General features: G+C 41.6%; 1 protein-coding gene across 3 annotated transcripts; it reads right to left on the bottom strand.

The window, feature by feature from the left end:
* Window positions 1–8,019: 8,019 nt before the first annotated feature.
* TPBG (trophoblast glycoprotein) lies at window positions 8,020–12,686 on the bottom strand. 3 transcript variants are annotated; one of them, XM_071218576.1, is made up of 2 exons: window positions 12,475–12,686; window positions 8,020–11,437 (listed from the first exon to the last, which is right to left on the bottom strand). In XM_071218576.1, exon 2 carries the CDS (start codon window positions 11,092–11,094, stop codon window positions 9,832–9,834), a length of 1,263 nt encoding a protein of 420 aa, XP_071074677.1. In that variant the 5' UTR covers window positions 11,095–11,437; window positions 12,475–12,686; the 3' UTR covers window positions 8,020–9,831. The 3 variants fall into 3 exon arrangements, with proteins under 3 accessions (XP_071074677.1, XP_004462648.1, XP_023445748.1); XM_004462591.5 differs by lacking the exon at window positions 12,475–12,686 and adding an exon at window positions 12,110–12,397; XM_023589980.2 differs by lacking the exon at window positions 12,475–12,686 and adding an exon at window positions 11,831–11,982.
* Between the last annotated feature and the right edge of the window lie 277 nt (window positions 12,687–12,963).

Here is a 12,963-nt window from a genome sequence, read left to right as displayed (position 1 = left end):
TGGCTCTGCTGCCTATTGAGCATGCACTTTGAGCTGAGCTGCTGCCCGCTGGTGAGTTTATGCTTTGAGTTATGCTAGGCTGCATTTGTCAAGTCCTACCAAGCCTTTGTTTATGGATTTAACCAATTTAATCTGGAAGTTTTGATAAATTATTGTTTAAGCCCAGCATGATAGGATGGAAGGGCTCTTCATAAAGTGACCAGATCATACGTCTCAGTCCAGACCCATCCATGTGCCTTAGATTGATCATGTGTCTTCATTATGTATCAGTTATGACTGATATTAACTTCAGAGGGTCAGCTCTTACTATGTGATCATTCATTGTGTTATCAATCAGGCTTTGACCTCCATTCTATAGAACGTTCAGGGGAAAGACTTACGTCCTGTGCAATAAATAGAACTATTGGGGGTCACTTGTGTGAAGAACAGTCACTATGTGGTGTCCTGAGGACCCTACACCTAAAATGCCTCTGCAGTTGCAATGTCTCTGTCACCAAAAAATATCCTCATCCTCAGGATTTTAGGGAAAAACACTCATGCAACTTGTATGGCACAGACCATTATGAAAAGCATTCTGAATCCTTTACCCTCACCCTACTGGATAACTTTAAAATTGAACAACCACAACAAAGACTTTGGGTGTTAAGGAGTACTGCAGCTTATCAACATGCCAAGGGGTTAATTCAAAACTGACTGAAGTTCAGGTTTCCTAACACCAATAAACCACAGTCTCCTTTGGGAAGTATCTAACCTTGATGCATGATTTGGGATTCTCTGGAGAATGAAACTTTATAAATATGAGCAGAATAGAGAGGAATCCTCCAAAGATTTTCAGTAACAACCAAGGGGTGGGAGGGACACCTCTGATATAGAAGGAAAGTGAGACTCAAACACAGGTCAGCAATGTAACTCAGTTGGAAATCTAAATAAAAGAGTTTACACAACAGGGTGCCAATTGCCTTCTGCACCTCTACAACTTAGGTTCTAAATTAACCTTAATATCTGCTGGGATGTTCCAACTGGCAAACCTTCAAGGCCTTAATTGATACGGGCTCAGATTACAGTTATGGCTGGAGATCCCACTAAATTTAAACTAGGTAATCCCTATCTCTTAAGAGAGTTGCCAAAAATGAAATAGAGTAAAAATGGATATGCTCCTGTTAAGTATGAGCCTTATTGACTTGCCTCAGAGTCATAGTGCCCAATGTCCTAAAATATTCTAAATTGGGCATGGATGCTCTGACCCAATGAGTAATAAATTTAAATAAAATTAAGTCTTTGGCAAAAAATGGGAGCCCTCAGTTAAAATAGTTACTATGGCCCAATATAGATGAAAACAAAGTCTACAGGAAATAAGTCCCATCATACATGACCTATTAAGGGAAGGGGCCATTGTTTTTTACTGTCTTCCCTTTTAATAATCAAATTTAGACATTGTTCAAACCTAATAAAATGAACAGCACCTAACAGAGGATTACTGCAACCTTAATGCCATGGTACCCCCAATTAGAGCCCCATGGACTTCTGATGCAATATTATTGAAATTACTGACAGCAATCCAATCAGCAACTGGAAAATATTTTGCTATTATAGATTTGACTAATATGTTCAATTAAGTAACAGTTTCAACAGACTCTCAGCTGCAGTTTGCCTTCACCTTCAAAGAGACCCAATACACCTCTACCTGGCTGCCCATGGCATTATTCAATAGCCCTGCCATTGCACTCAGGCTTTAAAGGCAAAATCTTAACTACCTGGAACTTTCTCCAGGAGTACAATATGGCATTACATTGAGACATCTTCCCCTGAGGAGATTCATTTGGCACACTCATTCAGGACTTACAAACATTCACAAAGGAGCTCACACAAAAAAAGGGATGGGCCATTGCCATACACACGTACAAGACCCCATTACCTCGGTTATATACCCAAATAGCTATCAGGAAGTGGATGTGGCTCAACTGATAGAGCATCCAACTACTATACGGGGTGTCCAGGGTTCGATCCCCAGGGTCTCCTGACCAGTGTGGTAAGCTGGCCCATGTGCAGTGCTGCCATGTGCAAGGAGTACCCGTGCCATGTAGGGGTACCCCCTACGTTAAGAGTGGCTCAAGCACAAGGAGTGTGCCCCGTAAGGAGAGCCACCCCACATGAAAAAAAAAAAAGCACAGCCTGCCCAAGAGTGGCGCCACACACACAGAGAGCTGACACAGCAAAATGACGCAACAAAAAGAGACACCCACAATGTTAAAACAAACTCTACATCCTTTAGAACTTCTTTGGTTCTGAAGGCAACACATTCCTCATTTATAAACTTTACCTAAGCTTGTTTATGCTGTTGCTTGCAAATCAGCCCACTTTGAATGGAGCTCCCTCCAACAGATGGCTCTAGAATCTGTCCAAATTGCAATACAACTGATATTCCTGTTAGTGTCCCCCAGAGATTCCTTCCACTGTAGAGACTTTAGCAACCTTCCACCTCCTGCCTTCTGGAGTCTCTGGACGATGCATGATTGGCCCCAAGTTGCCTGAAGGTTTCTGACGCAAGGAACTGCCCTCATTGACCCTGCTACACAGGATTAGAGCAGCCTCCTCTGGCCACATACTGGGCCCTACTGGAGATGGAGGCTCTCACAGACTCTGATTTTCCATACCCAGCTGCATCTGATGCCCTGAATCATTGACGCAGCACCCTGCAGCCTCAGGATGGCCCCATGTATTTAAATGGAAATGGTACTCACAGGACAGAGTCAAACCTGGGCCTCTGGAATATTCCCAACTACAGGTAGAAATAGCTTTCTCTGTCCTTAGACCATTGCCAAATGCAATGGTACTGGAGGAGGTGACCCCTTTGCAGATCAGTTGGCCACGTGGGAGAGACCCTTGGGATGGACTGAGTGACAGAAAAGAGTGTTTGTACACATTATGGATGGTAGCACTACTGCTGCATTTGATGGAGTCTGCTGGGACAGTTGCTGTCATCCATCCCCTAAACAGAATATCCCTGATCAAGGATGAGACCCAAGGGTCAGCACAACTGGTCAAACTCCAGGCAGTCATCTTAGCACTAGACGGTGCCCAGGTCAACAACTGGCCCAATCTGATATTTTTATGCAATCTTAGCCCATTGCCAATGGTCTAGCCATCTTTCCTCATCGACGACAATCAGTTTCTTTACCCCTTAGGTGAAGAACTCTGGGGATTTCTTGCCTCACAGATAATCAAAATATAAATCAAAGTCATACGTGTCTCTGCTCATACTAGAGCCACAAGATAATGCCTCAATCTGTAAAATGTTAGTGATTTTCATTACTTATTCTCTCTGACTGGATCAGAAGTAATTTTATGCCAGATACTCAGTTTTAATCCAATGCAATGACAGTGTCTGATACATAAAAAGCATTTAATAAATATATATTGAATAACTGAATAAAAGTTTCATGGGACCTCACTGAATTTTTAAAGCAAATCAACAGGAAGATTAGCACAATTAAATCACTTGCATGGAATCCAAATTAATTCTAAGTATATGCAAATAAATCTTCTAAAAAATGTAGAACTCAGGCAAAAAAGGGTTTTCCTTGAAAACTGCTTTCTAACTTCATCCCACACCACCCTCTTACACCCCAAAACACACATGCTTACAACTGGGTTATGGTCTTAGCTAAGTCTGAGTTTGTTATTTTAACAAAAAAATAGATATTTATGGATTTAAAACAGTGACAAGTTAATTGGCAACTTTATCAAAGGTTCTTCCTGTTCAAAATCCTGTCCACATATCATTCAACACTCTATGAAGTTTGATATAAGACTCTTGAAACACAGTAAATTATACTGGTCTGCATTTAATATTCCTAATTTAAATAGACATAAAAAATATTTTTATAGATTAGAAAAAAGAGATTATACCCTTTGATGCCATAATTCTCCTTCAAGAATTTACTTAAGGAAATAATGTTAGATATAGGTACAATGATGTTCATAGGAATATTAGTTAATATTATAAGAAATGTCCTATCTGTATAAAATATGTGCTTGTCTGCAGGACTTTAAAACCAAATATCAATAGCTTTTAATAAGCATAGGGACTGCTCACAAAATTTAAGTGAAATGTTAAGATACAATGTTATATATACAGAAGACAATTCACTCCAATATTAGGGGAATTCTTTTTCTTAATTATAAGATGATTGATGTTGGCGTTTTCCCTTGCATTTTCAAATATTCTACAAGAAACGTAAATCAACTTTAAAAAAATGTTTTCTAAATGTTTAATAGTTATGTATTTGCCAGTATTTGTAAGAATAAGCAGAGTGTGAGTAACTGAAAGGTAAGGACTTTGAATGCCAGTTTAATAGCTACCTTAAAATTGAGAGAAACTGCAGCATTCAGAGTCATGTATATTTGTAAATTGACCCACCTAATGTTTCAATCAGTCCAGTTCTCCTCTGTGCATGTGTGATCACCTTAAAATGTTATGTTTCATGACTTTCCTTGGGGAAAGGAAAAATGTAGTAGAAATAGAAGCTGGATGGAAAAACGGAGTGGGGGAAACGTTTAAACTTCTATTAGGAAAAAAGAAAAAAAAGCCTTGATGACACCCTCACGTCTATTAATACAATATTAAATATTTACTTTTCTCAAAAAAGGATAATAGTTGGTCATATTTTAAGCCTTTACTTTCTTGAAAAAAGTTTCCTTACATTATCCAAGTTAAACTTTGAACCACAAGTTCTACTATCATGGCATGTCAGCTAAACATAAACTACATTTGTTTTTATAAACACTTATGTGTAAGTTTGTGATATAATAATCATGATCTTCAATCTTAAAGCACATTTTCATTTTAAATAATAAAGCGAACCAAATTAGTTTGCCATTAAAAGCACCATGATAGCTGTTCTCAAAACTCATATAAGCAATAGACCTTTTGCAATCTGTGGCATATATACTTCGAACTGAGGAAATTGGTAATGGTCACATGCTGTTCTGTACATGTGAAGACATAAAGTGGCACTCAGCAGCAAGTTTGGCAGAATTTGATTGGTCAGTCTGCAGGTTTTCCAGGGTGATAACGGATTTGCATTGATTTCCTTCCCTGTTTCCCAGGCCTTTGGAGGAGACTAGCGTGCACCTGGAGCGGGAGCAGGCTGCTAGGAAAGCAGACCTGAGCATGCAAAGCTGATTGTCTCACCTGGCAACTGACTGACCTTGTGGCCATGAACTTGGTCTCATTTGTTTAGTGTTCTCACTAGCTCAGCTAACTCATCCTTGAGAGAGAATTATACAAATTAGCACAGCTTCCCAGAGTTTTTATTTTTCCTTTCAAAAGTAATATAACCATTAAATTTTGGAAAATATTTCCTATCATGTCATAGACTCAGAGGAGCTTTATAGTAATAAGTCTGCTATGAAAAAAAAATATTTAAACATCTTCAGGGATATGAAAGATACTAACTTTTAACACACTGAAAGTGAAATCTAGAGCAAACTGAAACATCCACTAAAATAAAACACAAACTCATCAAAAAGCTATTGCTTTTTTTATTAATATTAAATGAGAACTTCAAAGGCCTCAAATAGGCAATTAATAATACCATCATCTGGCAAGAAGAATGTTAGAAGGTGAGACTGGAACCCTGGAATCTAGTTCTGATTCTCATTATATACTATAAAGATAAGTCACAATTATCAGTTTCTTAAACTGCAGAATGGGAGCTTGGACTTGAAAAGCCTAAAGGCCTTCCAATATTGAAACACAAAGAATTTTATTCTTGTCAAAATTATATAAATCACATATTAGTTTTTGAGATCTAGATCTTTTTAAACCCATCACAAAGATGAAGCTGCTAAAATGTTCTAAGAGGAAAAAAAATGATAAAACAGGCTTTACTTTTTAAAATCAAAAGTTTCTATGGGTAAGAATGGAAAAACAACTTGTACAAAACATCCTCAATGAGTTATTTTTCCAAAGGAGACATATGATGACCTGGACAATGCAGAATAGATTTTCTTAAACTAATTATTTCTAATGCAGCTCTGCGGTATTGCTGAAAAGATTTTTAAGACATTGTCAAGGCATTTTTCATATAATATCTAGAAACATAACTTCCTGCCTTCTCTCTTTTAACTATTAAAAACTCTGGCACGAGTGTAAAACTGAAACCTGAATGTCATCTAATAAATGTCTTTCTTCACTTTAAGGTGCTGCTCTGAAGGTTGGGTGACATTATGTTTTGGAGGAGGAAGAAAGCCTGTGCCAAATTGTTTTTAACCTTGCAAATCCTCACGTGGTCTTTTTTAGTGGAATATCTGGAGAAAAATTAAAATGTAAAGCAGAAATTATTTGAAAGACTCCCAAAGAGTAGAAAAGCCTTTAATGCTCCTCAACAAGTTAAGACCTATACTGGAACATCAGGACGAAAGGGGTTTACTTGGGAGTAAAACAGAATTCCTAAGACATTTTCAGACTTTTTTAAAAAAACACCCATTCTAATTTAAAAAATAAAGGACAAAGATATGTTATTTATAATTAAATACTAAGATAAGCATAATATACATTTACTGCCAATCACAAAAGGATTTACCATTTGTGATTGCTCATTTTTTTTTTCAAACAAGCCTATTATCCCACTAAGTGTGTAGCTTCTTTTCCTCTAAAAAAATTCCATCAAATGTGCTTCAAACTTTCCTTATTTTGTAAGAAAAATCTTTCAGCTGTAGTTCAAATCCACCTTATAGATGGCCACTGAACTACACTCCTGGCAGCAAAACTGATGATACATATAGTAAAGCTACACACTGAATGGTTACAAGGAAAGTGGGGGAGTTGCGATTCGAGGGCAAATAGTTGTATTATCCTAAAATCTGTGCAACTTTAAATAGAAGTTTATTGGACATTTTAATAGGTTTTGTAATTGGAAGATTTATCAAGTTCTTAAATTATTATTTTTTGTTTCTTAAAATGAAACTTGTAAAGGATAAATGAATGATGTCTTTTTTTCCATTGAAAACCTTGTTAAGCTCAGTAATAAAGTTTGTTATCAATCAAAATTGTTTAAAAAAAGATCACCTTTAGGTTTTGGGGATCAATAATGCATACATTTTATTAAAGAACAGAGTTTAAAACAAGTATAAAGTGATACCTTTATTTTTTTATATCTCATTTTTCTTATATTCCCTTATGCTTACTGGATTTATATAACCTCTTGTCCATTTAGGACCTGAGAATGCTAAATAGGCTCATAGATGTACAGTGTTATGACTACACAACAGTAATTAGTTTTTAAACAATATGCATCTACAGTCACATATTGAAGAATAGCAAGGAGTAATATGATAGAAAAGAAAAGCCATGGCAACTTGGGAAGCTCATATAAAGCCTGGGGATGAAAAAGAGTAAGTACATAATCATAACTTCAAAAAAGCCTAACAGGCATAAACTTGGCTTCATGTCAGATTTGGCTGCAGGGAGTTCATGAGAAAAACTGGACTAATCTACTGCTTTCCTGGATTTTGGAGTAAGCTTAATTTTTAATCTTTAGATTTTCATGTGATGTAGAAGAAACAATTCTTCCTAATAGAGGCTCTATAAATATTATAATTTGCTATTTTCTACAATATCAACAGACTTAACAACTAAAGTCCATTAGAAGATTATTCTCAAGATAGTGTGCTGTTATTAGATGTTTTTGGCAGACTAGTATTTTCATCATTCTTAGAAAATAATGGCAGCCAGCCAGGTTATGAATTCTTGGTGAGCACTTAAAATGTTTAATAGAATATTAAGTACCATATATTTAGCCTTTTCTCAGGTAATTATAGGATCTGAAGTGTAATCCATAAATAATGAATACCATAATATTTCATAAAACGAGCCTATGAAACTTAATGGAGTTAAAACTTCATATTCTGACTAGATAGTCTAATCTAAATGAGAAACAGCTTCACATATTTCTAATCCTATTTTGAAAATGTCTTAATTTAATTCAAAGAAGGAATTTGCAAAGACATCTAGAATCAAGAGCATAATCAAATCCTATTTTATTTATGAACATAAAATTTCAAACATGAAGCATTGCAGAACATAACCAACTTAAAGGGGGAAAGATCCTAAGACTTATTGATGCAAATTTACCTACTACTTTAAGTTAAACAACACTAGTTAAATTAAATTTAAGTCACTCTATCTAATAGCTTGGAGGTTGATTAATTTCCTTTTAAGCTTAAATGCGAGTGCTCTGGAAACAGAAAATCTTTCCTATTATTGATAATATTCATTGATTAACCAACCACTTTTATTTCCAACCTAAATTTGATTTATTCTTCATAAAGGTATAAATACAAATGTAGAACATAGCTAAAATCAAAATATCCTCAAATTCTTATCTGCATATAAGAACCTATGATTAGTTGGGACACTTGTTTATGAACAGAGACATTTATCTCCATAGTTATTTCCTCAAATTCGTATCTTATTATGACAAGCTTTTGAACATTACTATCAGAGTCTCTGACAAATTACCAACCACCAGCATTCCATTTTAAATGTTTCTGTTTTTTAAAAATATTCTCAAGAAAGTCTGTGTCCAATTTACATCATGATCATAGAAAACATTTTAATTTATATTTTTAAATATTTTTTATCTTAGAATATTCTGTCTTCAAGACACTTCACTTTCATACATCTATTTGCATTACATTTGTTTCACTCTGCTCTAAATATCCACAGAACAAGTTCTTACAGAGAGTTTTATTGAGTCTATAACATAGTCCTAGCCTAACAATAACTTCATTAGTCTAGAAAAAAACCCAAACTATGAACTGTTTTTCATACAGAGCTCTTCACCTTTACCAATTTTATCATGTTCTTATAAAATTCCTTCAAGAATAGAATTAATTTTGGGGCCATGAGAAATCTATTTTATATGAATATTCAAATTCTATTTAAATCCTGAAAGGACTCACCCTTTCGAAAACTATCTCCAAAGTCTATCCATATAGGACATTACTCCAGTTTGATTCTCAGCTGTTATAACCTATAATTATCATTTAATCCAAACCATTCAATCTCATTCCCCCTAATCCTTTTGTCAAATAGCAAACTTGGACACAACTGTAATTCTTTTTAAGAACCTTTATTGAATTTATTTTTTAACAATTCAGACTGTTGGATCTTGATGCAGTTTATTTTTTAAAAAGTCAGTATATTTTCATATAAACCGCAATCAAAAAAGTATTTCACTTTGTCAAAGAAGTCATCTGAAGTTGCGAGTATTTTTTATAATATTTTTGCAGAACAATAAAATGTAAGCATGCTCTTTGGATGCATGTGCTCCTGTGTACTATGGAGTTATTTTGAAGAGCTTGCTAAGGTCTGCAGGCAGTTTACCAAACGCAATTATATTCTCCACAATTTAGGTAATGAAGGATAAAACTGGCATTGAATAAAGTATTTTTCTCAAAAAAGTTGAGGCAGTTTTTGTTGAATGCTATCTGCTTGGGTACACTTGCTACACCTTGAACCTAACTAAGGGAGAAACAGCAAGGATTCCATGTTCATGCTGAAACTTGAAAAAAAAAAAATCCCTCCACACCGTTGATAGGTTCCAAGACTGGGAGGAGGATAAAACACTATGCACAGTTGTTCATAGTCTTACATTGACAGAACACACCAAGAAACTTTACATAACTAGAAAGTAAATTCCCCTCACTTTCAGTCAGTCAGTGGTGTCTACAGTGGAGGGTGGAAGTGGAGCAAGCCTAGTATGGGATAAAGCTTAAGTCTACATCTCATGCATAGCTGTCCTTGTTGTGTCTTCACAATGTTTCTCAGACATCCGAATTAGAACTGAGGTTTGTTAACCTGGGGTCAGCATTAATTTCGTATCTGTAATGATATCCTTCCATGTGATCCCTGCAGGCATCTCTGATATTATGCATCCACTTTTTTATCCCCTTGCGGTTCAAATACAAAACCAGTAGGAAAATAGCTCCTATCAAGGCTAACACAATACCCAGGAAGACATAAGAAGTCTGCAGAGATGGGGGGAGGATAGGCTCACAGTACAGGTCAGAGCTGTTGAGTTCCAATAGAAAACGATTCCTCATTTTCTCCGGGAATGCACAGGTGAGCCTGGCTTTACCCTGCACTACCTCGGTCTCCCTGAGCCAGGACACCATGTCGGCCATGTGGCAGTCGCAGACCCAGGGATTGTTGTCCAGAAAGACCCTGATGTGGGGCAGGCCCTGCAGTTCTGCCAGGGTGCCGTTGTGAAGGACTTTGAGGGCGTTGTCCTCCAGGTGGAGGCTCTGTAGGTGTGTCAGGTTGCGGAAAGACACGTAGGTCAGGCTCACCAGCGAGTTGTTGCGCAGGTCCAGGTGTCTGAGGCCCGGCAGGTGGGCCAGCACGTCCCGGGGCAGGTAGAGAAAGTGGTTGCTGGCCAGCTCCAGGTGGTGGAGCCCGCGCAAAGCGCCGCCCGCTCGCAGCGCCGCCGCCACCATGCGCTCGAAGCTCCGGTTGTTTTGATGGTCCGCAAGGGGCACGATGTGGTTCAACATCAGCTCCACCAGGGGACTGGGGGCCGAGGCGCTGGCGTTGCTGCCCGAGAAAGCAAAAGAGCTGAGATTGGCCAGCGGGTTGTGGCTGAGGTCAAGCTGGCGCAGGCTGGGCAGATGCTCGAAGGCGCCGGCACAAACCTCCTTCAGGCGACTGCCGCTGAGGTTGAGCGCAGCCAGCTCGGCTAGCGGCGGCCGGCGGGCGAAGGCGCCGGCGGGGAGCACAGCCAGCGAGGTGCCAGTGAGGAAGAGGTTGCGCACGTAAGAGGGCAGGTCCTCCGGCACCTCGGTCAGGTTGCGGTTAACGCACTTGACCGTGCGTGCTGCCTCCGAGCACTCGCACGGCTGGGGGCAGTGGCCCGGTAGCGGGGGCTGGGCGGACACCGCAGAGACCAGGGACGACGCCGAAGAAGTGGAGGAGGCCGCCGAGATGGTGAAGGAGGACGTGGAGACCCAACCCAGGAGGACCAGCGCCAGCCGCGCCAGGCGCAGCCGCCCGTCCCCGGCGGCGGGGCCCCGGGAGCATGCCCCAGGCATCGCGGCTCGCGTTTGCTCGGAGCCGGGCTGGGACGGTGCCCGCTCCGACGGCTCGGGAGGCTAGGCGCCGAGGGCTTCGGCTGGCCGGAAGCGTCTGGAGAAAACTTTCCTCTCGTGGGAGCAGCAGAGGGACGCCGCTGCCGGAACTTGGCTAAACTCCTCGCCACCGTGCGTCCCCCTCCCGGGACCGAGTTCCCCGCCCCTTCCCTCCAGAAGTACGCACGGCAGGTCGGGACGCTTGGCTTCGCGGTCCCGCTCCCGCTCCTCTTCCTGCCTCCGCCGTCCCCGCGTGGCACCTCCTCGCCTCTTTTGTTGCAGTTTTTCACTAGATCCGCTGCGCGACCTGGGAAGAGCGGGAGAGAAACGTGATGAGCGGCGACTAGTGCAAGAGCCAGCCTCCCCGAGCTAGCTCGTTCTCACTCAATCCCAGGCACCGCCCGGGCCTCTCCTCTGTCAGCCCCAGGGCACGTCCTGACCCGGGAGAGGGACTCGCGTCCCGAGACCCTGCGCGCAAAGTCCGTTCTTCACTGGCTCACACCATATATATATGATATATATATAAAACCCTTCCAACCTCCCGCCCTCCTCCTTTCCGGATCAGACTTCTCCCCCGCGTCTAACTTTTCGCTTAATCCCCAGCGCCTTCCCGACCAAACTTCCACTCTCCCAGCTCCTTCCCCCACCGCTTCCGCAGACGACCAGCCTTCCAGGGTCTCCACCCCCGCAAGGACCTCACCGGGTCCAGATTAGGATGAAAGTGAAGTTTCAGGTTACAGGAATCTTTTGATCTCTTTCGATTCCTTCTCGGATTAGCAGGAAGTGGAGAACCGTACAGCTGTCACCCCCCGCCCGCGCGCCAGCCAGCCCCTCGGAGCCCAGAAGGGGTCCAATTCAGCTCCAAAGGAGGGGGGCGAGGCCGCGAACAAAGCAGCAGCTGGACCTACGCTACCCTCGGCGGGCAGAACGGGCCGCCTCCGCGTTCTCGCCTTTTCGCCGCCCGCTTCCCACTGCTCACCTCCACGCCGGCGGACTCGGGAGCCAACTCCGAGTCCCACTACAGTGGCGGCGACTTCCTGGCCCCACGCTGCGGGAGCAGACTCGCCTCGCACCCCAGCCCGGGACCCAACCTCCGCAGCCGGGAAAAACCAACCCGGGGGGTGGGGTGGGGAGGGCCAGGCCGGCAGAAGGGACTTTTCTGGCCGCGCAGTCAAACTCGGCAGCTCTCGGTAGGCGGATTTAGGAAGAGGGATTGGGAGGATTCTGAGCTGTGCGCCTCCTTCTGCTGGAAACTAACGCGGAATGTGCGGGGAAAGGTGAGGGAATCCCTTGCTCTCCCCCTTCCCGGTCATCCTTTGGCGGTTCCTCATTTTGCATATTTACCTTGGACGGGAACAAAACCGCTGGTGAATCTGGAGGAATTCACCCTGATTCGGGCACCTCTGGCAATGACGAGATAGATTTAGACCAGACATTGGAGCGCGAATCAGCACCAATATTAAAAGAGCTGAAAATGTACAGCGACAACAGCGGTTTGGTTGTAAGGGAGCTTCAGCAAGTCTCCTCACCAAAATGGTACCTTAGGTGCCAACTTCAGACATAGGTGTAATTAGTGGGTTCCCACCTGTCCCACCCCCGCACTTCTTGGGTAGTTACGAACTCGTGAAGAGAGAGGGGCAACTTTTAAAAATAAACACTTGTGGAGAGGAGCTTCGTTCTTGATTCTTTAGCTCTTTTCCTCCCAAAATTAAAAGCAGAGGGAAGAAAACGGCAGCCAAAGCATCCTAGAAACAAAAGGCAAATAGCAACGCCATGAGTCACCCGGAAAGCAGACCAGGCCGGCTCACCAGATGTAGCTTGGTGTGTCAGTGC

The sequence above is a fragment of the Dasypus novemcinctus genome, chromosome 11 (genome assembly GCF_030445035.2).
Source record: "Dasypus novemcinctus isolate mDasNov1 chromosome 11, mDasNov1.1.hap2, whole genome shotgun sequence".
NCBI classification, from domain to species: Eukaryota; Metazoa; Chordata; class Mammalia; order Cingulata; family Dasypodidae; genus Dasypus; species Dasypus novemcinctus.
This window is presented reverse-complemented; position numbering and strand designations above follow the sequence as displayed.